We start from the raw sequence: 24,777 nt of genomic DNA, 5'->3' as shown, positions 1-24,777 counted from the left end.
AAAGTGAACTAGTGAGGGATAAATTTCTTGTACAACTTTTAAATGTCTGGTTAAGAGGATTTCAAATTTTATGCCTAGATTTTCCTCCAGTTATGATGTCAAGAGTTTTACATTATCTTTTGAATTATCGCAGTAAATCTCACTCGGTAAAATCAGCATTTAAAGAAAATATTTTGTTTAGTATCAAATTAATACTGTAGTTTAATTTCAATAGTAGATCAGATAACCTCACATTTTAATTGGGAAATCTCACTTCAATCTCCTTATCTCAGAACCTATATGGTATGCTGTCAAAGTGAGTTCATCACCTAACACCCTAGAAATATTCACCGAGCTCGATAGTTGCAGTCGCTTAAGTGCGGCCAGTATCCAGTAATCGGGAGATCGTGGGTTCGAACCCCACTGTCGGCAGCCCTGAAGATGGTTTTCCGTGGTTTCCCATTTTCACACCAGGCAAATGCCGGGGCTGTACCTTAATTAAGGCCATGGCCGCTTCCTTCCACTTCCTAGGCCTTTCCTATCCCATCGTCGCCATAAGACGTATCTGTGTCGGCGTGACGTGAAAAACAAATAGCAAAATAGAAATATTCAAGACTCTTATTCTATTCTCGTTACATCTATTTGTAGCTGGCGCCCGTCAACAATTGTATGTGTAAGTAATTGGGTAAGTACGAAGTGTGAGTACACGGTCCAACGATTATTTTATTTCATGAATATTTTATTATTGTTTCATTTTAATAGAGTTCCATATTTTTAAATCAATGAATAGTCACAGTACATACATGTCGAACCGGCTTGAGCAGTTAGGATACACAATGTTACTTTTAGTTTTCCTCGAAAATTCCTGTCTTGGTAATACAGAAGTAACAATTTTTCAGGTGACTGGTAGGCCGTTGGCAATCACTGGAACAGCAAAAGACTGTTATTTTTACCCCGCAACCACTCTGTTAACTTCACGTAATATGTTGCACAGCACACGTTTGGTGCCCAAGAATCCCTTCTCCCCTTTGATCTTAAACCAAGACTCCATCAAAATATGGATGGAATACCGTTTGTTTGATAGTCTCGAATCATCAACCCTCCTAAGCCAAGGATAATGATGTATCAAATCACGAATCAAACCTATTTTTTTTTTGTCTTAAAGTTGTTTTTAAAAAGGGATTATATTTTGGATTCACCTGTTGTAACAGATGCAGATTTTTTTTTAAATTCTTGCTTTTAGAGCATTTTATATTGTATCATTTGTGTTAATAGGGAAGAACGGGGCAAGTTGACGATTATAAGCTTCTTTTCAACATTTCCCTGGAACATTGCATGTTTTCCGTCTGTGATGGTATGTTTATTACTGCTTACCTTTTAAGGCAACAGTTCTGCAATGTTCAGTTTTTGTTTTAATAGTGAAGTTTAATTTTATGTAAATTAGTCAGCTTGCCCAGTGTCTTCTCAACGGTTCCAACATAGAACTTCACTGAAATTTGTTGCAGGAATTCACCAAAGTAATTTAACGATTTTATTATACTTAAATATTTTTAGTAGCCCGCCTGGTGGCCACAAGTCTCATTGGTCGAGAAAAATTTCACTATCAGAATGTTGGCGATTAATTCGTCAGATGGGAGGAGCAGACCCACTTTGTGCTATTCGACAGGAGCAGGCCGTATGCCGGCACCAGGTTTCACCCTCTCCCTTCCTACTAACATATATCACGTCATTTATTTTATCTTGTCTAGACAACAGTAAATGCAGAGAGATACCAAGGTGACATTTTGACGCTGTTCTTCCATCGGTTAACAGAAGAAGAAAAATCGCATGGGTGATTTCAACAAGATTCAGCCCCTGCTCATACAGCAGAAGATTCCCTTCTGAAAATCTCAGAAGTGTTTGCAGACAGAGTGATCAGTGCTGGTCTATTTCCCCCTCGTTCTCCAGGTCTAGCAGTGTGCGAATTTTACTTACAGGGTAAACGGAAAGAAAAAGTGTATCGAACAAATTCTCACACATTGGAGGAACTGAAAGAAAATATTATGAATGAAATCAGAAACATTACAGTGGCAGAACTAACTCGCATCAGTCAGAATGTGGTTACCAGATACAATGCCTCCCAGGAAGATCGTATACACGCTTAAAGCAGGGCAGCTGCGCGAGACATAAGTTTGGCTGAAGCAGCTGCTGGAGTGCAGGGTACAAACAATGCATTCAGAGTCCAAGTTTATATGAGAGACCCTGTATACATGCATGTAAGCAGGTATACGGGTTCCCTGTCAATCATGCGCGGACCAACCCTCCCGTCTCACACACTCTCAGTGGTGGTGTCGACCGGTCCAGCTCCACCGGGGTGAAACTCTTTTCACGAGACGCGGCAGCCGTGGCCGCACGAACCGCGACGCTCCCGCCCTCCGAACGCAATGTCGCGTTCAGTTTTAGCAACCGACCCTCAGCCAGGCGTGGTCCAGGAACGGAATCCATGGACCGCAATGTGCGTTCGAAATGTCGATGTTCGTGTATCCTCCAGTTCACATGTCGACGTGCAATTTGCTGCGTTCTTCATCGACCCACGAGCCGAGTGATCCACCGTTCAGGTTTTTTTTTCATTTTTTTCATTTTTCGATCGTTCTCTCCATGGTGAGTGGAGGAGAAGCAATCATTTTCATGGGTTTCTCATCACAGAGCTAAGAAGTGTTTCGAGCATGGGCGTGGCGTTCATTTAAAACCTTCCCGCCGGGCCGAAGCCGCGACGGGTACCCTCCACTGAGCGAGGAGGTAGGTACCCAATGTCGAACGTCTGCGTCGTGGGAGACACGGACCGCGACACTCCCCGTCGGCGACGGCCGGGGCCGCCGCTTACACAGTACGAACAGGACTCGCCTGAGCTCGCAACAGCGGGCTCGGCAGGAGTCTCGCTCCTCGAGGGAGCCTCGCCGGAGGAGAGGACCGCGCGGGGCCGTCCGACTCCTTCTTCTCGAAATGTTTTTTGTTAAAAACAATTTCGGTAATGATCCTTCCGCAGGTTCACCTACGGAAACCTTGTTACGACTTTTACTTCCTCTAAATAATCAAGTTTGGTCATCTTTCCAGACACATCGGAAACTGCGCAAAGCAGATCCCGCGCACTGGTCCGAAGACCTCACTATATCATTCAATCGGTACTAGTGACGGGCGGTGTGTACAAAGGGCAGGGACGTAATCAACGCGAGCTTATGACTCACGCTTACTGGGAATTCCTCGTTCATGGGGAACAATTGCAAGCCCCAATCCCTAGCACGACCCTGTCAATCATGACACTTATATGATACATTCTTTTTAAACTAATCAAATGGATTAATTATCTTCAACCACTGATACCGATCTGCATTTAGAGCAGTCGCCTAGGTGGCGGGTTGTCTTAGCCTTTTCTTAGATGGTTGCAAAGAAATTGGAAATGTATTTATTATTATTTACTTATTTTATTTATTGATGGTTAACTGGACAGCAAAATAACCAGAATGAATCCTTAGTGATAAATGAATCAAGTTTGTTATATGATTACACTGATATAGTGTGAACATATATATACATACTGTATTTACAAGAATCTTTGTTCTAGTATTACCTACTATACTTATAACTATTTATACACACAGTTCATAGAATGGGCGACATTGGTCACGTTTCGGATACTTGGATATGTCTTAATTCAGATTTTGTGGGAAGGTCCCAATCAGCGGTTTAAATATAAAGACATCCATTTTTCATGGTTGACCAAGGGCTGAATCATCATGGTCAATAGTGAAGGGCTTAACGGTGTTGTAATATGACTTTTTGGTCAGCATTATATTAGGCTGTGGCTAGACTACTGGTGATGAGAGGAGGAAATGGGAAGGGAGTGGTTCCCATGTTCAGTCCTTCCTGGGTGGAGTGACACTAGTGATGGGCAACGGTCTCGCTCGGGACTCTCGTGACTGACATCGCAGATCTCAAGAATCTCGAGACCAAACCTTCTGTAGTGCAAGCTGTGTGACATACCAGTAACTATGACTATAAATTTGATAGTATATCATTTGCAGTTATTGTGTGAAATAACGTATTCACAATATGAAAACGTGTGAGCCAATACATTTTGTCAAAAGCCTGGAAAAGTACTGCATGTTCAATTATGAACCCCTTAATACCATTAACGAAAGTGAAAAGCAAATGTCAGTATCTTAAACTGTTCACTGCTCATTTGAGGTGGACATCTTGGTTGAATAATCCTGCATAATTTGTGAATAACTGTAGATAGGATGTACACCCACTTGGATACTAGAGGCGTGCATAATTTTAACTTGAGACGGGGAAGATGTGCTGAGCTACATGTGCAACCCCCATTACACATGAGTGGAACGTGTAATCTAAAATGCCTGACTTTGCTCCAATTCCTTCAGCAGGGGTGATGGTCAACGCTCTCGATACAGATTCTCGTGTGCTGCGAGCTGTGTGATGCGACGTCTCAGTAACTACGAGTGTAAGCTTGATAGTTATCATCAGCAGTTCTCATATGGAAACGTGTGCGACGATAAATTTCGTCAAAAGCCTAGGAAAGCACTGCATGTTGAACTATGAGCTTCTTAATACCATTAATGAAAGTGAAGAAAAAATGCCAGAATCTTAAACTGTTCACGAATTATTTCAGGTGGACTTCTTAGCTGAATAACCCGTATAATTTGTTAATAACTATTATTAGGATGTAAACCTATCTGGATGCCTCACAATCGTTGTCGACAGGGTAGCTTCTTGTGGTTCAGACCGGGCCGGAGGTGTTCTGTGACTATTCCTCTTCTTTTATATGTCCGACTCGTTGGCTGAACGGTCAACGTACTGGCCTTCAGTTCAGAGGGTCTCGGGTTCGATTCCCGGCCGGGTCGGGGATTTTTAACCTTAATTGGTTAATTCCAATGGCACGGGGGCTGGGTGTCTGTGTTGTCTTCATCATCATTTCATCCTCATCACGACGCGCATGTCGCCTACGGGTGTCAAATAGAAAGACCTGCACTTGGCGAGCCGAACCCGTCCTGGGATATCTCGGCACTAAAAGCCATACGACATTTCATTTCTTTTATATTATGTGTTTTTAAGTGTCGGATCATCGCAGAAGTATTTCTGCCGACGTATTCGACTTCTTTTGAATAAACAACACAGCAGGCTGTGCTACGCGACATCTCTTCAAAATAACCGACACCCACGACATCGATATACTGAAGACAATGGGTTGGGATATAGTACCATATCTGAAGTACTTATTTGATTATTGTTTGGCCGAAGGGGCTATACCAGATGAATGGAGAGTTGCTATAGTAGCCCCTGTGTATAAAGGAAAGGGTGATAGACATAAAGCTGAAAATTACAGGCCAGTAAGTTTGACATGCATTGTATGTAAGCTTTGGGAAGGCATTCTTTCTGATTATATTAGACATGTTTGTGAAATTAATAACTGGTTCGATAAAAGGCAATTCGGTTTTAGGAAAGGTTATTCCACTGAAGCTCAACTTGTAGGATTCCAGCAAGATATAGCAGATATCTTGGATTCTGGAGGTCAAATTGACTGTATCGCGATTGACATGTCTAAAGCATTTGATAGGGTGGATCATGGGAGACTACTGGCAAAAATGAGTGCAATTGGACTAGACAAAAGAGTGACTGAATGGGTTGCTATATTTCTAGAAAATAGATCTCAGAGAGTTAGAGTAGGTGAAGCTTTGTCTGACCCTGTAATAGTTGAGAGGGGAGTTCCTCAGGGTTATTGGACCTTTATGTTTTCTTATATATATGAGTGATATGAGTAAAGGAGTGGAATCGGAGGTAAGGCTTTTTGCGGATGATGTTATTCTCTATAGAGTGATAAATAAGTTACAAGATTGTGAGCAACTGCAACGTGATCTCGAAAATATTGTGAGATGGACAGCAGGCAATGGTATGTTGATAAACGGGGCTAAAAGTCAGGTTGTGAGTTTCACAAATAGGAAAAGTCCTATCAGTTTTAATTACTGCGTTGATGGGGTGAAAGTTCCTTTTGGGGATCATTGTAAGTATCTAGGTGTTAATATAAGGAAAGATCTTCACTGGGGTAATCACATAAATGGGATTGTAAATAAAGGGTACCGATCTCTGCACATGGTTATGAGGGTGTTTAGGGGTTGTAGTAAGGATGTAAAGGAGAGTGCATATAAGTCTCTGGTAAGACCCCAACTAGAGTATGGTTCCAGTGTATGGGACCCTCACCAGGATTACCCGATTCAAGAACTGGAAAAAATCCAAAGAAAAGCAGCTCGATTTATTCTGGGTGATTTCCGACAAAAGAGTAGCGTTACAAAAATGTTTCAATGTTTGGGTTGGGAAGAATTGAGAGAAAGAAGAAGAGCTGCTCGACTAAGTGGTATGTTCCGAGCTGTCAGCGGAGAGATGGCGTGGAATGACATTAGTAGACGAATAGGCTTGAATGGCGTCTATAAAAGTAGGAAAGATCACAATATGAAGATTAAGTTGGAACTCAAGAGGACAAACTGGGGCAAATATTCATTTATAGGAAGGGGAGTTAGGGATTGGAATAACTTACCAAGGGAGATGTTCAATAAATTTCCAATTTCTTTGAAATCATTTCGGAAAAGGCTAGGAAAGCAACAGATAGGGAATCTGCCACCTGGGCGACTGCCCTAAATGCAGATCAGTATTGATTGATTGTCTTCAAGTTGTCGCGTACAGCTAGACACAATTACACATTGCACTGTTATATACCAAAGTACCTAATTATTATAACAAATACATCGCACCCGGTGGCGACGGTCACTTACAATAGTGTAATAATAACCAGCATGCTGATGTGGGCAAGTTTTTCTTCATAAACAGGACCATAAGGGATTGGTATGAATTACCTGCAGCAGTCTTGATAGATTCTCTTCCGGTATCAAATGTTTAAGATGATGCGCTAGCGCGGACACTGAATTTGTGATTTTCTGCTGGGTATTTCTTCTAATATTTTCTCTCTATGGAATTGCTTGTTGTAATCTTGTTGTTGTAGTTGTTGGGTAGTTATGTTTTAACTTTAATATCACTTGTAGTGTTAAGATAGTCCAACCTATAGTATCGTAAGCGGTAGTGTTAAGCACTGGAAATACTAAATACTGTTTAATATGGTGCTGGATTTAGAATGTTAAATTAGTAGTACCATACTTCTTGTAATATTTCCATTCCATGGAGTTGCTTGTTGTACTCTTGTTGTTGGGTAATTTTGCTAACTTTACATATGATGCGAATACTCTATAACATTGTAAGGAATTATTTCCTTCGTCACCAAAATATCGGTAAGCACAAGCGGTGCTCGTATTTATTGAATGTGGAGTCTGATAACGATGTACTCCTATCTGTCGAAAGAAATGGAGCAAACTGAAGCGTTTTAGATTACACATTCCACTCATGCGTAATGGTGGTTGCATTTGCAGCAAGGCGAATCTTGCCTTGTCTAGAGAGAATAATGCAAGTCTCTGGTATCCAGGTTCGTGTACCTACAGTAGCCGTCAGGTTCTGTACTTAAACCACTTATTCATGTACCTACCAGTGCATAAAATGCCAGAATGCGTACCCTTTATAATTACGTTATACTGTGTGAAAATAGACCTCGGTAGAAATTAACGCCCTAGTCGCTTGTCGACACGTATTTACGAAATGGAGAAGGCCCGTGGTTTGCTATTCGCATACCCGGCACAAACAACATTCAGCTCCGACTACCTGTAGGCCTACGACACGCCGCACAATGTGGGGATAATGCTCTCGAGATCTGTCGAAATCTCGAGACCTCGTCTCAGACTGCCCATCACTAGGGGACATGCCGAAATAAAGCACGTAGTACCATTCACTTTGACTCAAGATATTACCACATTTGCAATTTTTGCTGCCAGTCTCGGCTCTTGAGCAAGAAGAATTTCACCTCCACTATCAACACAAAGTCGCCATGAAAGTCAAGTGCCAGAACGTTCATGATTAGAGCTAGTTGTAGGCTAAGTACGTCTGCATTTGAGAAATGACCGTTTCATGTCTAATGTTGGGTACAAGAGAGGTTTGTCCAATTGAAGTAAGGCTGGCTGTGAATACAGAAAATTTTAAAGCAAGGCTTAACTGACCTTTTTGGATGAAATTCAATATCAACCTACAATATTCCCTTATACTTTAACTGCAGTGGTGAAATAAGTTTGCAGACAATATTTAGAAGTTGGCAACCAAGAAGTTTGTGCAGGGAAACATTTATGTATTTATGGGATCCATTACTGCACTGTTCATACTCGAACCCTTTTTGGGATTAAGACCATCTCATCATACCAGTTTCCTTATACAAGACAAGGAAACTGTGGACCATACTCATATTCACATAGTCCAGAAAAAGTGGACACTGTTTGTATAAAAGGAAATTCTGATGATATTTAAAGGGGCCTAACATCTAGGTCATAGGCCCGAAGGAAATTCTGACGTAGTCCCTTGCTACATTCATGAAACAATTTTAATATACAATTCAACCTCTTTCATACACCAGTAAGACTCCTGCCAAAAATAACACTCCTAGAAGATAAAATTCAACACAGCAAACACTATGGAAGAGCAGACAAAACACAACTAAGGTAAGTGATGGTGCACAGATGGGAATGCTATGGATTTCACAAGAAGTGAAGTATGTAGATGTGGATAAGATTGTTATTGCATTTAATTTGATGAAAACATAACTTGAAACTATACCAACTACATGAATTCATTACTACACAAGGGAGCTGCGACTTGCATACCAAACGTGCCTTCATGTATATGCAGAGTTCCAAGGTGCTTTCTATTACAGTTATCAAATTTAAAAAAAGTAGAAGTCGTTTAAATTTCCTTTTATTCACATCCATGAAATTAATGGTACATAATACAAATGTAAAAAAGCTCAGTCTTAATCTCTCAGGTAGAGGCTAACTAAGAGTGATCAAATCAAAATGCAAATTTAGTGAAGTTAAAGTTCCATGGTGTCTGGAGCATCTCCTTTACCATTTGATGCCTGCAACGTCGACTCTGTTGCTTCAGTCACAGCAGGGGCACTGGAGCGAGTAATGGGAATAATACGCTCTTTTGCAGAAGGCGAAACCTTAAACAGACAAAATAAATGTGCCGATTTAAATTGGGTGAAGAATAGGTCCAGCACTGTTGAGTGGAAAGGATGGTAAGTGAAATACATCGTCCTAAAGAAACAAAAACATATTAAATTAGACCTGAAAGGGTGAAATACAGAGGGAATTCCTCAAGGCAGAATATTATTGGACTGTTATGTTTTCTTATATACCTATATCAACGATATGTGTGAAGAAGTGGAATCAGAGGTAAGGTTTATTGCAGATGTTAATCTGTATGTACAAAGTAATAAATAAGTTACAAGATTGTGAGCAACTGCAAAATGACCTTGATAGATAGTGTTGCAAGATGGACAGTAGGCAATGGTATGATGATAAACCAAGATATTTAATGTTTCTCTTTCATGGGCCCTGGAAGTGGGTAGGCCAGTTGCCCCAACCATAAATATATATATTTTTTTGGGAATGATAGATTATCGAACTATAGTACTATGATCTTTCTTTCTTTCTTTCTTTCTTTCTTACTTAATCAGTTTATCCTTCAGGTTTGGTTTTTCCCTTGCACTCAGCGAGGAATTTTACCGCTTCAAGGGCAGTGTCCTGGAGCGTGAGACTTTGGGTATGATAATACAACTGGTGAGGAGGGCCATTACCTCGCCAAGGCGGTCTCACCTGCTATGCTCAACAGGGGTCTTGTTGGAGGATGGGAAGATCGGAAGGGATAGACAAGGAAGAGGGAATGAAACGGCCGTGGCCTTAGGTGCCTGGAGGAGAAGTGGGAAAATACGAGAAACCACTTCGAGGATGGCTGAGGTGGGATTCGAAACTCCTCTACTCAGTTGACCTCTCGAGGCTGAGTAGACACCGATCCAGCCCTTGTACTATTTGTTTTCAATTTACATGGCAGAGCCGGAAATCGAAATCGGGCCTCCGGGGGTGGCAGCTAATCACATTAACCACTACACCACAGAGGCGGACTAGTACTATACTGCTACCTATATGTTTTAGTGCTGAAATCAGATTTCTTACTTTACTAATGCTGAAAGCCCGAAAATTTATTCTTTAATATGGGAATCAGTCTAGAAGGAAATGTTGAAAGTGATGAGATTTCTATCCAGGTTCGTTGTTATCCTAATACTATGAGTTACAATACATTGCATGTATATAAAAGATGCCACTTACAAATTTGCTTTTTATCCGTGAATTTCTGCGGCCACAAAAGTCACTACTTTTCAAGAATGATGACATCTACACATGATAGATTGTCCGCCTGTGCTGTTTTGAACATTTCTTCTGTCATTTTGAAGTTATTCACAGTCACGAATAATAAACAATCGGCTTTTAGCAACGGCTGATGCACAATGGCTGGTAGAGCTGCATGCGGTACTGGATCGTGACGTCACAGCGCGCCGCTTACGTCAGAGGCCATTTCACTCGCCTTGCGGAAAAGCACTTTTGAACATTTTTTTAAATGGTAGAAAACAAGGCAACCCACCTCATTGTAATACGTTTACATACTATTTCATTCGTGTACTTTAAAAAAAAAATATTTTTGAAAATTATGCATGTTCCCTATTCTAATCACGTAGGCTGAGTAGACCTTGAACCAGCCCTCTGGTCCAGGTAAAAATCTCTGACCTGGCTGGGAATCGAAACCGGGGCCTCCGGGCGAGAGGCAGGCATGCTACCCTTACACCACGGGGCCGGCTTCAAAGATGATAAGATTCCAAAAATGCCCATTTTGGTTAGATCAGACTGGTAGATATCGAGCAAGAGTTCAAGAAAACAATACTAGGAGCTTTTACAGAACGTTTAAAGAAAAACTGATGAGTTATAGGGCACCCCACTATGTTTTAAATGGCAGGATGGGACTTTGAAACAAATAATGAAGAAAACTAAAAACTTTTGACAGATCATTTCAAGACCTTCTAAATTAATCATGCAAACACTAACAGGCACCATTTCCAAGGTTAAATTCTTAGGGGAACTGTCTGAACCATTTGACGTTAAAACAGGAGTCCAACAAGGAGATGGGTTCTCTCCTTTATTATTTAAACTTGTTTTGGAAAAAGTGATTAGGACTTGGGGGGAAAAGAAGTTAAAGGCATAACCCTTGGCAGATTACATGAAAACAAAATTGTACCCCATAAAATTGCATCCAGAACAGGGCTCTAGATCTCATCAGAACTGACTATATGGAAGGATCTCTTCGGTACTTAGATGGACAGCCAATGAAAACCCAATGTGGCAAAATATCCCAGTGTCTAAATTCAAATACCTGGGAGAAGTCATCCAACCTTCAGGACTAAATCCTGAAGCAAACAAAGAAAGGGATCTCGAAACTACAAAGAGCATACAGTCACTTGGAGCAGATATAATAAAAAAAAATCTATATCCCAAAATGCAAAATTAAGACCTAACACTAATCAAGCCTGAAGCACTATATGCATCTGCAACACTGATCACTGATTAAAGATTTAGAAAAGCAAGAAATAAAAATCTTAGGAAAATTTTTGGACCAGTCTATATAGTGGGTATTTGGATAAGGAAATCTCATGACCTGTACCAACACTTAGAAAAATATCAGAAACATTTAGGAAAAGACGTTGAAATTTTATAGACATATAAAAGAATTTTGAACCTTGCCCTACCAATGACAGTAAAAAAAATTATGAAGTTAGAAAAAGATCTTCAGGAAAGAGGCATCACACGTCATTGTGTTAGATCTAAGTTAAGAAAATCAGTCTACAATCACCTGGTCAAAAGATCGCACGAAAAGCCACAGCGAGAAGATGAGATTTTGGGAGAAGAAAAAGGCAGCTACAACAGCTAAATGATTTCAATCGCACTCCTTAGTTGGGCACAATGAAGAATAACCTCAAAATATACAGTACTGAATAGGTGGACCTTCCCAGCTTTGTTCATAGATGATCAAAGATACTCAAAGCAGATGACCACTTCATAGCAACCCCTGCAATGACAGGCAAACTCTCTCTTTGTAGGAAGAATAACTGCAGATACAAACAGTGGGAATACAGCCAGGAGGGTATTCATAATAAAGACCATGAAAGGCCAAGTTAGAAAATAGCTCTAGGGTTGAAGATGCTTCTACAAACCAGCTTTGCTGGTAGGTAGGGTCATGCAAGGCAAATAATGGATAGGTTATCTAGTAGAATAATAATAATAATAATAATAATAATAATAAGAGAGAGAGAGACAGCCAGCAACACACACACACACACACACACACACACACACACACACACACACAAGGCAACTATGGTTAAACTTCTCTTTTAATAAGAAGTGCAGAAATGAATTAGGCCCACGGTGCTAGTAGGAAATAAGAGGATTGTGGAGACTTGTTAATTCACTGAGGTTTGCACACTGAACAATAGGGCATAACAGTCTATAATGAAGTAAAATATAGATGCTTTTATGTATTGCTCACGTGCAGATATACTTAATTTACGAAACTTCTCTTACCTCAAAATTAATTACCACATAAATCATTTTCTGAAACTCACCATTACACCAAGGCAGAAAACACAAATCAGGAATCAAGCCAGTAGTGTGTCACAGCATCAAAGAATATTCTGCAAATCCTATTTGCCATTTATTACTATAAAACGGGAAGATAATGAACTAATCATGCCATACACTAGAAATTTTTTACTTTACTTCCCAAAAGGTTGCACTCCTAGAGAGTAATAATCCACCCGACAATGGATAGAATGTACATTATACCTTCTTGGGGCACTCAATAGTGAGGATTCCATCTGACGATAGCTTGGAGGTAACATTATCCACGTCTACATCATCAGGAAGTTTGTAGCGTCGCTGAAACTGGCGAGAAATAAAACCATGCTCGTCTTCACGTTCTTCGTGTTTACCTTCAACCAGAACACAATTGTCCACCACTTTGACTGTTATTTCATCAGGATGAAATTGCTGAACATCTAAATTTGTCTACAAAAGAAAAGAAACAATCAGTATATATTAAAAACATTCCTCTCTTTTATTAACTAAACTTATAGGAAATGCATTACTAACTTTGAATCCCTTATTGGAGCTTTGGGCATTTACAACAGCACTGCGTCGACCCTTGCGACGCCATGGACGAACGTTTGACAGCCGATATGGGTGGTAGTAGTAATTATCTAATGACCGTCTATAGTGGAAGTCGTCCAAATCGTCCAAGACATCATTCAACAGCAAAGGAATGAGAGCCATCTGAGGGGAGAAAAGAAATTAACTATGAACAAACAATGCTTAATTTTTTTTTAGAAAATTTTGAAATAAAGTAAGTAATTAAAAAATCCACTTTCTCAATAGTCAATTATGCTGAATGTAGGGTTTTTATTGATAACCAGAGCTGCAGTTACTGTTAAGTCTCAAAATACAAAACCTCAGGATTAAAAAAAAAAAAAAAAAAAAAGGTATTGTCAAGAATTATTGACTTAACCAGTAACATTCATCATTCTCAAACATTACCAAAGTTATATTTCATACTACAAGGAGAGGCTAAGGAAAATTATTGGAACTTCTGGCCTGTGCAGCCGTGCAGGTGGACAGGGAAAATGCTCGATATGCTCCGAGTGGCAGGGATGGAGTGTGCGGCCAGGCACCAAGCATATGACATGAATGTTTAGTTTTACGAGTGGAGTTCTTTCTGACTGCACGTTATTAGGAATTTCATTCCTACACTTGTTGCTTAATGTTATTTGTTACCTATGATATAGTATTGGGCAACATTTGTAGTAGAGACATTTTTCCTAAAGAAGAAATCTTAAGACAGAACCATCCGCAAATTTCAACGTCATTTCCGTGGCACTACAACCCCTTTGCAGACTACATAGTAATATGGCGAGAAGATGAAATGGAAGTAGAAGAACAAGTTACCGTATGGAATCAGGAGATAGAGGAATATGGAATGAAAAGTGTGGAAGAAGAGTAAGAAAGTAGTGATAACTAGAGGTAATATTGAAGTAAATCCAACAAGCCAATCGGTCTTGCCATTATGCGAGAGGTATAGGTTGGAACCAAAACCTCCCAGCGAAATGCAAGAAAATTCCATATTCTATGTATTACGTACCAATTTTGACTTATGTGGCAGGCACATGGACAACAAAAAAGAGATGAAAGCAGAATCTGAGAAACCGAGATGAAATTCCTTAGAGGAAAAACTGTGGATTAAAGAAATTACAATGGATAACAAGAGTCTACTATACATGAAATTTCAGAGTAGGAGATATAAACATTGAAGAAATGTCTACACGAATGGGTTTCTATCTAGAACGATTGACATATTCAACAGTTGCTTTGTTGAAAGACAAAAAAACCCTTTTAGCTGCTTTCATTATTAACTCTTGCTAAAAATTTAGGTCTACCATAAACGCCCACCCACACTACTACAGCTTAAGGTGTGTCTACGCGAAGATGTTTTTGTAAACTTTGTTAATAAACAATGTTCAGACCATTTTTGGATGTTAATAAACAAAATAGCGTGTTCATTAAACTTTTCAAGCATGCCGATAAACAAAATGTCTAACTTTTCATTAACTTTTTGTTAACATTTCAGTTCACACATGCGCAAGCACGCAATTAGAACACACAAATTCATAGTGCAGAATACGATAATTTCTTATTGCTTCTAAAAACTATCAAATCGGAAGCAAAAGTTCTAATATACAATGCACTTAATTCTGTACGATACTCTTTTAGCTGTGTGCTAACGCAGTTTCATTTCCAGGTTCGCTACTCTCTGAATAACCTAACCTCCCATAATCACTTTTATATCATCAAAATAATACTATTCTAACTAGGTTTTTCTTTATGTCGTACTTTTACCAATTCCTTGGTATTGCTGCATAAAGCTTCAAGCACCTAGGACACAATAACTGAAACTGCTCGTTTTGACACTCTAGACAAGTAGGTATGCATGTGAAATGTTGAGAGTCACCAGTTGCTAGGAATCTTTAAGTTATACCAATTAAAAAATAGCCAGTCATTAGGGAGCCAGCTTTCTGATAATCTGTATCATTACTTGCAATTTCAGACCCAATTACCATCAACAAGAACTGAAAGTCCTGTGGGGGTATTCTCAAGAAAATTTTGAAAGCCTGCTGCATCATGAATTACAAGTTCTGACAAGTGTTCTCTCCAAACTTAATTCAATTCCCCTTTCCAATATTTTTCTTTGCCACACTTTGCATCTGCGCTTTTGTCTAATTGTACTCACTAAAATAATGAAAGCTGCAGCTGTAAGAATTTTTTTCTTCCTGTCTCTATCCCTTGTAACCTCATCAACAGTTATTTTGGTGTGGACACAATGTTGAAGAAGTTTGTTAACATGAGTTTATTAACATTCATACCTGCCAACTTTACAAACCCAAAAATAAGATTTAGAGATGAAAATCAGGAAAAATCGGGAGGAATCAGGAGATACAATTGCTCAAAACTGCTTATTCTACATACAATACAGGAGTACTATGGTACCGTATATTATAACATCGAAGGCCTAGAGGAAGACCACCGGACAGATGGGACAAAGATATCAAGAAGATCGCTGGTACCACTTGGATGAGATCTGCCCAAGACCGTTCTACTTGGAGAAGACTGTTGAAGGCCTACCTATACCCACGACTTAAAGAGGCCACATCATTTTAATGATTGAAATGGCTGATTGTATTGTATTGTCTCAAAACACGACTGTTGTTATATGAGGCTCACAGGAAGTATGTGAGCGAGATAATCGGTGTCTGATAAGCCTACCGAAAATAGTATGAACTCATGCTCCAGACGTGTGAATCAGTCATGCGCTTAGATGCCATTACTTAGAAAATGCATAGATTAATATACTGCATCTCGCGCCAGCACGATTATGAGAAGTGCAATATTATTTTTATCAAGTAATAAATTAAAATAAAACTCGACAGAATTGTCTCCAAATGGCTCCTAAAATCATTAGGAAATTCTATCACTAAATTACTAAAACAGACTCCAAATCTAGCGACTAGTCTCTAGAATCGACTAGACTGATGCGAACGAACAGGAACATAACACGCGAGAACGAGAGATTGACAGTCGATATACGCGTCGCGATACACAGGTTTCAATAAACATCGCACATTCATGCGCATTTCTCGTATTAACGTCGATATTTTTCATTTCAAAGAGGCCAATGAGCAAAGGACTTCGGCCACTTGCGTACAAAGCTGAAATGGTGGGATTTGAAAACAAATGTTTAAAGTTCACTAAAAGAAGTTAAAATCGGGAGAAATATTAGAATAATCAGGAGGTGGGAAAAACTGTCGAAAATCGGGAGTCTTCCGCCTAAATCGGGAAAGCTGGCAGGTATGAACATTTATCCTCCAAAGAGGAAAGGAAAAAAAAAAAAAGTAATGGAGCTACTTTGAACTTCAATGGTGCTCAAATCAACATACATACATACATACATAATCATTATAGACTGTTATGCCTTTCAGCGTCTGCAAGCCTTTGAGAATTTACTAAAGGTTGCCACAATCCTCGATTTGCAACTAGTGTTGTGGCCTCATTTAGTTCCATACCTCTTATCTTTAAATCGCTAGAAACCGAGTCTAACCATCGTCGTCTTGGTCTACATCTACTTCTCTTGCCCTCCATAGCAGAGTCCATTATTCTCCTAGGTACCTATCCTCCTCCATTCGCCTCACATGACCCCACCACCGAAGCCAGTTTATGCGTACAGCTTCATCCATACAGTTCATTCCTAAATTAGCCCTTATCTCCTCATTCCGAATACCCTCCTGCCATTGTTCCCACCTATTTGTACCAGCAATCATTCTTGCTACTTTCATGTCTGTTACTTCTAACTTATGAATAAGATATCCTGAGTCCACCCATCTTTCGCTCCCGTAAAGCAAAGTTGGTCCGAAAATAGACCGATGTAAAGATAGTTTCGTCTGGGAGCAGACTTCCTTCTTACAGAATACTGCTGATCGCAACTGTGAGCTCACTGCATTAGCTTTACTACACTTTGATTCAATCTCACTATATTACCATCCTGGGAGAACACACAACCTAAATACTTGAAATTATCGACCTGTTCTAGCTTTGTATCACCAATCTGACATTCAATTCTGTTGAATTTCTTACCTACCAACATCAATTTAGTCTTCGAGAGGCTAATTTTCATACCATACTCATTGCACCTATTTTCAAGTTCCAAGATATTAGACTGCAGGTTTTCGGCACAGTCTGCCATTAAGACCAAGTCGTCAGCATAGGCCAAACTGCTTACCACATTTCCACCTAACTGAATCCCTCTCTGCCATTTTATACCTTTCAGCAGATGATCCATGTATCTATGAACAGCAAAGGTGAAAGATTACAGCCTTGTCTAACCCCTGTAAGTACCCTGAATCAAGAGCTCATTCTACCATCAATTCTCACTGAAGCCCAATTGTCAACATAAATGCCTTTGATTGATTTTAATAATCTACCTTTAATTCCATAGTCCCCCAGTATAGTGAACATCTTTTCCCTTGGTACCCTGTCGTATGCTTTCTGTAGATCTACGAAACATAAACACAACTGCCTATTCCACTCATAGCATTTTTCAATTACCTGGCGCATACTGAAAATCTGATCCTGACAGCCTCTCTGTGGTCTGAAACCACACTGGTTTTCATCCAACTTCCTATCAACGATTGATCACACCCTCCCTTCCAAGATGCCAGTGAATACTTTGCCTGGTATACTAATCAATGAGATACCTCTAACTGTTGCAATCCTTCCTGTTCCCTTGTTTATAGATAGGTGCAATTACTGCTTTTGTCCAATCTGTAGGTACCTTACCAACACTCGATGCTAATTTTATTACCCTATGAAGCCATTTCATCCCTGCCTTCCCACTATATACTTCACCATTTCAGGTCTTATTTCATCTATTCCTGCTGCCTTATGACAATGGAGTTTATTTACCATCCTTTCCATTTCCTCAAGCATAATTTCACCAACATCATTTTCCTCCTCCCCATGAGCTTGGCTGTTTGCAACACCACCAGGATGATTTCCTTTTACATTGAGAAGATGTTCAAAATATTCCCTCCACCTCTCCAGTGATTCCCTGGGATCTATTACGAGTTCACCTGAATTACTCAAAACACTGTTCATTTCCTTTTTCCCTCCCTTCCTAAGATTCTTTATTACTGTCCAAAAAGGTTTCCCTGCTGCTCGGCCTAGCCTTTCCAGGTTATTACCAAAATCTTCCCACGACTTCTTTTTCGAATCAACAACTATTTGTTTCGCTCTGTTTCTTTCATCTACGTACAAATCCCTGTCTGCCTCGGCCCTTGTTTGGAGCCATTTCTGATAAGCCTTCTTTTTACGTTTTCAAATATGGATTTTAAAATAGTTAGAGATAAAAGACAACAAACAACAGTTCATAATACAGGACGCAACATTTTCACCTCAAATACGGGATGTCCCGTACAGTATGGGACAGGTGGCAATCCTAACTAATCACTACTAGCGTGCTTAGCAATGGAATGCTGGCAATTTGTTCTCCAGATCTCTCTTGCACAGTGTGGCATCTTTTGCTATTTGCAACACAGATAGGTTTTGTGGATATGATGGGATAGGAAAGACCTAGGGACGGGAAGGAAGCAGCCGTCGTCGTAATTAAGGTACAGCCCCAACATTTGCCTGGTGTAAAAATGGGAAACCACGGAAAACCATCTTCGGGGCTGCTGACAGTAGGGTTCGAACCCACTATCTCCCGGATGCAAGCTCACAGCTGCGCGCCCCTAACCGCACGGCCAACTCGTCCGGTAGCAACATATTACTGGCTCTACTCGTATAGGAAACAGCTAGTTTAAAATAACCTGACAGAATTCTACTTCAGAGATACAAATATTCCCTACAGAAAACAAATTTATTCCAACCTCTTCCCACCAGAAGTCGCCAGTTGACGAAAGTATAATACATTACACACAAGCATACATTCAGCGTTAATTATTGTGTTATTTCCTCGCTAATTCTGGTAGAAATTGTTTTGCATTAATGATACTGAACTTTTCAAAGTTCTAATAACTATAGCTGATACAAAATCCAAGGTTAATTTTGTACAGTTTAAAAGTATTCAGTAAATTTTGAACAACTGGAATATTCCCATTAACATCCCTTCGTTTAGTCCACAGCAATAATGTCCACTTGATGAAAAACACCTGCAGCAAGAAAGTGAACTTTCGAACCAGATTCCTTAATCCACTTAATAATCTTCCCAATTCTCCATGGTGACAAGATCCCAGAACATGCACAAGGGATTCAAACTCTCAGTGTCCACAACCGGATCCACCCCCTGATCTTTGCTGCAACCCTGAAGATTCGAGGCCTCTTGTCAGACAACCGATTGCTGGCTGTATGTTCCTGGTATATATTACCCCTTTTCTTTTTTTGTGATTACACCATGTCTTGTTTCACGATTCCTCAACTCCTTGCAAGCTACTTGGACCTTAAAGAAGGTATGTGGGTTCATTTTGCAGTTCTAGTTTAAGCAGGCAATGTGACATGTCATTGCTGAAGGGTCTTGTAGCAATCACATGAGGATTTGTGGTTTTAAGTACCATCTTGCAGTTATTAACGTGTTGAAGATATGCTTCCCATTTTGAACGAAACGGACCTAATCTCTTGGAATTTTCTTGCTGTATATAGTATTGCATGTGTGTCACCTGGAAGACAAGGCAAAGAATTTCTTTACCAGTACTTCTGATTAACTTATCAGCACGTTCCAGGAACTTCAAGGGAAGCTGATCTAATGGAGCTATTTGGAACGGATATACCAACATTGACAAAATAAAACCGAGAACCAACAGTCTGTTCCGACTCCACTAACTCGATAAAATATGAAGTTTGTCAGCTAGGTTCTGAATTACAGAATTAGAATGAAACTTTAGCTCCTTAGAGAAATGAACACCCAAATATTTAATTGGTTGCTTGCTCTCTCCAGATAATTTTGATATTCATTCCACCCAGATTAATATCTTCACTGTATGGTTGATAACTATTGCTTGACCTTACTCTGAATTTGACTGCAAACCAATCTCAAAAGGATCATACTACACATTTGTCACCTTGCAATCATGAACACAGCGGCCTACAATTACATGAAAGAGTCTTGAGCATAATATTAAGAACTATATGCAACTGCTGCACTGGAAACTAGTTTCAATGTGTGGAAAACTAACAGATCAATGAGATACCTCTTCTAGTACCTTGTTTATTATGGCTTAGGTAATTAGATATCTTTGTAAAAAACTTTCTTCTGACAACTGTAAATAAAAAGTCTGGTTTTCTCAGTATGGATCCTCCTTTGCCTCGTTCAATTTTTGAACAGTCTATGTTAACACAAACATAAGAAACTGGGCTCTAGTTTATCAACAAGGATGCAAATACCAGTAAATTGTACATCAAAATTAAAGTTTCTGCCATAACTTAACATAATTTTCACTGAAGATATTCCTTTCCTAGTCGTAATTCTTTTTGGCAAGTTAATAACTCTAGTAGGGCTACCTACAATGAAGAATGAAGTGTATTTAAAAAGTTTTAAAATGGGCTATTAAAAACTTTTCTCCTCAAGACTTTGGATGACATTAGTACTGTAACTACTTATACGATTGGCTGCAACCGTCAGTTAACTATTTTTGTAGGGCATATACATAATTTGGTTCGACTATCAACATTCCAAAAACAAAGGCACTCGCACAGCCAGACCCTGGAACTACGTTCCTGAATCTCAATATTTCCATCTCCCACACACACGCCTCTGGAACAAGTATACTAAACTGATGAGGTATTGAGTAGTTGTAATCTCCTCCTTCCTCTATATATACAAAACCTAGACTATATAATCACCATGATATTAAAAAAAAAAAAAACTAGAACGCTTCCAACAAAAGAAGCTCAGGTGCATTATGAACATCAAATGGGACTATATTGAACACAACAGTTCCCAAGAAGGCAAAGGTGAATATCATAGAGGCAACTCTGGTTGAGGCTTCTAGCATATGAGGGATGAAAGACTTAACAAACCCTGTATAGGGAACTTAGGATAGGTAGGAGACCTCGCGGTGCCCCTCTGAGGCACTAAAGGATCAACTCAAAGTGACCTTGAGGAGCACAAACATTGATACACGTAATTGGTGTGCCGTTGCAAAAGATTGTAATCTCTGGCACACAACCATGTCAGCTGCTGTTGCACAATTTGAAGGGGGAAGAGAAATAGAGAAACTATGCCAGGTCCAGCCATGTCCTACACCTTCCATTTAAGTGCAATAAATGTCGCTGCATATTTTACACCAGGATTGGTCTGCTAAGCCATCAAAAGGTATCAACACGGAGCACGAGGTTTGGACATGTTAAACATACGGAAGAGGGAATGATACAAGACAGATGATGGAAGCTAAGACTAAAAGGAGAACAAGAGAAGACCCAGACCAAGGTGGTTGGAGTGTTATCAAGTGTTATCAAGAATAGTTGTTAGTTGCTTTACGTCGCACCGACACAGATAGGTCTTATGGCGACGATGGGACAGGCAAGGGCTAGGAATGGGAAGGAAGCGGCCGTGGCCTTAAGGTACAGCCCCAGCATTTGCTTGGTGTGAAAATGGGAAACCACGGAAAACCATCTTCAGGGCTGCCGATAGTGGGGTTCGAACCTACTATCTCCCGAATACTGGATACTGGCCGCACTTAAGCGACTGCAGCTATCCAGCTCGGTGTTATCAAGAATAAACTCGATTTCTTCAGGTTATCCTGGACATTTCTGAGATAGGTACAACCAAGCAGGCTCATTTTTGGTTTTGTCTGGTGCTTTAAACGCCTGATGCCACATAATTTGAGATGAAATTTTCAACCCAGAATAGACCAGGATTTGAGCCTAGGTCCTTCAGGTAGGAAGCAAGCAGCTAAGCCACTGAACTAAATCATGCCCTTTTAAAAAAAAAAAGAGTAAACATGATTGGGAACACAGCTGAGGAACAGTACTGGTGTTTGGATAGGGGAAGACTGAAAGGTGACCTTAACAGGGAATCTGCCACCTGGGCGACTGTCCTAAATGCAGATCAGTATTGATTGATTGATCGATCCAAACTCACCTGGAGCTGGAAAGGAGAAAAATAGGATTACATCATATGGTTTACTTCAGTTCTCTGGCAATAATAATTTTGTTCTTGAAACATAAATAGAATTATTTTGAAACACAAGGTAAAGTCAGTAAATAGAAAAGCTGTCACCCGTTGTTCTCAAGAATTCTTATCATTAAATTCTGACAAACAAGGTTTGATACCAGTACAGACTTGCAACACTCTTGCAGCAAAACCTTTACAGAAAAGAATGGTTAGCAAGTAGCCTATTATCTAAATGTACCTAACCAGAAAAGGTATGTCGGGATCATATATGCATTAAATGTTCAATAAAATGCAGGAATACTTTGAAGAAATTAAGGGTTTCTGCTAGATTAATCATATATTATTTGTGCAGATATTACATAGGATGAAAAAGCCTCCCTTGCTTTAAGTATCTGTAATCAAAAAGGTGCGACCATTCACGATTGAAATTCGAGATAAACTCTGAAATGTCGAGTGGCAAAGTAGAGAATAAATTTAATTCTTGACAAGTAGCCGCGCAAGGTATGCAAAGAAACACTATCTTCGTGCATTTGCAATTTCATTTTGCCATTATAGGCCTAGTGCTTCCATAAATTGGAATTTCGTGTTTCAAGACCGAAAATTCATAAAATGTCATAATAAATACATGTTGCAAGAAAATAAAGCATTCCTTCTTTCACCAATACATACCTTGAATGTATGAAAAGCTCTAACCACTTCGAAATTCACAGTAGTACAAACAGCACTCCGAACAGAAGATTCCTAAGTTCTTGCACGGCACTGCACTCGTAGCACTCGCAAATTTCGTTTGGGAATGGCGCTAAAAGCTGTATTTATATGCGTAATCGAAAGATCTCGAAATCTCTGTTCTCGAACCATGAGAGACCAGTCTCGAACTCTCTCGAATATTCTAGCAGCATTTTGCCAATCAAGATCACGATATATTCGACTGTATTGCGTAATGTGTATTCTTTATTTCAGTAAAACGAGAATATTCGCGAGAATTCTTAAGTTCTTTAGCTCTCAGGCTCATTTTTCTAACTGTGCTAAATCTTACACGATTTATACATAGAGCCTATAGCAATGTTATTCTCGTCTCGTTTAATATAGCCTATTGTGTAATACACAACTGACGAAACATTTCATAGGCAGTAACTTCACGCTAATAGATAATCCAAAGTGATTTTCTTTTAATTTGTAATTAAAAACGTAAGTTCACCTACAGTGAATGACCACAGGGATCTTAAATTTCGAATTTTCGCGCAAAGTATTGAGATTCCGTAGAAGAAACAGTAACAGTAACATAAAATTCAATGCATAGGTCTTCAAATTATGATTGAGTTATCTGCCACTAATAGCATTGTAATCAGCTATAGCACTGCTATAGCTACAGTCTACAGAGGTTGTAAAAGCGACATTTTTCGTTTTTTTAATAGCGTTTTTTGAGGAAGTGTATCGTACTGCTCGTATTTCGAGCGATGTTTGTGCTGGACTCATACCGTACAGCACTGTAATAACTGCAGCTAGATGCAACCATCTGACAATTCATCCACTTGGGCCTACGAACTGTAATATTTTTATTTTGTTTCATCCCGTTCAACCCATCGTGATATCACCTTTGTTTGTGCAGATTGATTGATTGATTGAATTCATTCATGTATGTCTGTCTGCCTTTATTTATTTATTTATTTATTTATTTATTTATTTATTTATTTATGTATTTATTTATTTATTTATTTAATTTATTTATTGACTTTTCGCTAGGTCTTAAAAATTAAAAGCCGAATTGTTCCCAGGATACGCCCAGCCTCTCTGCCATTTTGCTAGCTACTTGGGTCCTGTATTTTGAATGAACTTAGCCTAGTTTTACGATCGGACGCCTTTCCTGTCGTCAAACCTATGTGGAAGTATGTTTTCACTATTGCGTACTTCTGTGGTGGTTTCTTTATTACTGTTTTTTACAAGTTGCTTTACGTCGCACCGACACAGATTGGTCTTATGGCGACGATGGAATAGGAAAGGGCTAGGAGTGGGAAGGAAGCAGCCGTGGTCTTAGGTACAGTCCCAGCATTTGCCTGGTGTGAAAATGGGAAATCACGAAAAACCATCTTCAGGGCTGCCGGCAGTGGGGTTCAAATCCATTATTTCCCGAATACTGGATACTGGCTGCAATTAAGCGGCTGCAGCTATCGAGCTGGGTGTGGTGGTTTGTCGTGTGATGTGTGTATTAAAACGAACACTAACACGCAACCCCCGAGATATATGGATTAGGAGACGTGATTCAAATACCCTCTGAAATGAGTACCGGTAGTAGTAATGTTACAATTCGTTTTACATCGCACCGATACAGATAGTCCATATGGCGACGATGGGATAGGAACGGGCTAGGAGTGGGAAGGAAGCGGCTGTGGCCTTAATTGGGGTACAGCCCCAGCATTTGCCTGGTGTGGAAATAAGAAACCACGTGAAGCCATATTCAGGGCTGCCGGCATTGGGGTTCGAATCCCTATCTCCCGAATACGGATA

At 39.7% G+C, this 24,777-nt stretch overlaps 1 protein-coding gene and 1 non-coding gene across 2 annotated transcripts; both read right to left on the bottom strand.

Annotated features, from left to right (window-relative positions):
* Positions 1-2,425: 2,425 nt before the first annotated feature.
* Positions 2,426-2,580, bottom strand: LOC136858900 (5.8S ribosomal RNA). Its single transcript, XR_010858681.2, has one exon. It is a non-coding gene; the product is annotated as a 5.8S ribosomal RNA (ribosomal RNA).
* Positions 2,581-8,855: 6,275 nt separating this feature from the next.
* Positions 8,856-23,261, bottom strand: LOC136865789 (alpha-crystallin A chain). The gene is made up of 4 exons (XM_067142430.2): positions 22,942-23,261; positions 13,155-13,334; positions 12,849-13,070; positions 8,856-9,118 (listed from the first exon to the last, which is right to left on the bottom strand). The coding sequence occupies exons 2-4, from the start codon at positions 13,332-13,334 to the stop codon at positions 8,987-8,989; spliced, it is 534 nt and encodes a 177-aa protein (XP_066998531.2). The 5' UTR covers positions 22,942-23,261; the 3' UTR covers positions 8,856-8,986.
* Positions 23,262-24,777: the final 1,516 nt, after the last annotated feature.

Source organism: Anabrus simplex, chromosome 1 (assembly GCF_040414725.1).
Source record: "Anabrus simplex isolate iqAnaSimp1 chromosome 1, ASM4041472v1, whole genome shotgun sequence".
Classification (NCBI taxonomy): Eukaryota; Metazoa; Arthropoda; class Insecta; order Orthoptera; family Tettigoniidae; genus Anabrus; species Anabrus simplex.
The sequence above is the reverse complement of the archived record's forward strand: the minus strand, read 5'-3'. Positions and strand labels throughout refer to the sequence as shown.

Bases quoted from the DNA above. Each gene is read 5' to 3' on its own strand.
- LOC136865789 (XM_067142430.2), bottom strand. From the start codon at position 13,334: ATGGCTCTCATTCCTTTGCTGTTGAATGATGTCTTGGACGATTTGGAC. The intron at 13,071-13,154 runs GTTAGTAATGCA...TTTCTTTTGTAG, and splicing joins GCTCCAATAAGGGATTCAAA to ACAAATTTAGATGTTCAGCA. The intron at 9,119-12,848 runs GTATAATGTACA...TGTCTGTTTAAG, and splicing joins CTATTGAGTGCCCCAAGAAG to GTTTCGCCTTCTGCAAAAGA.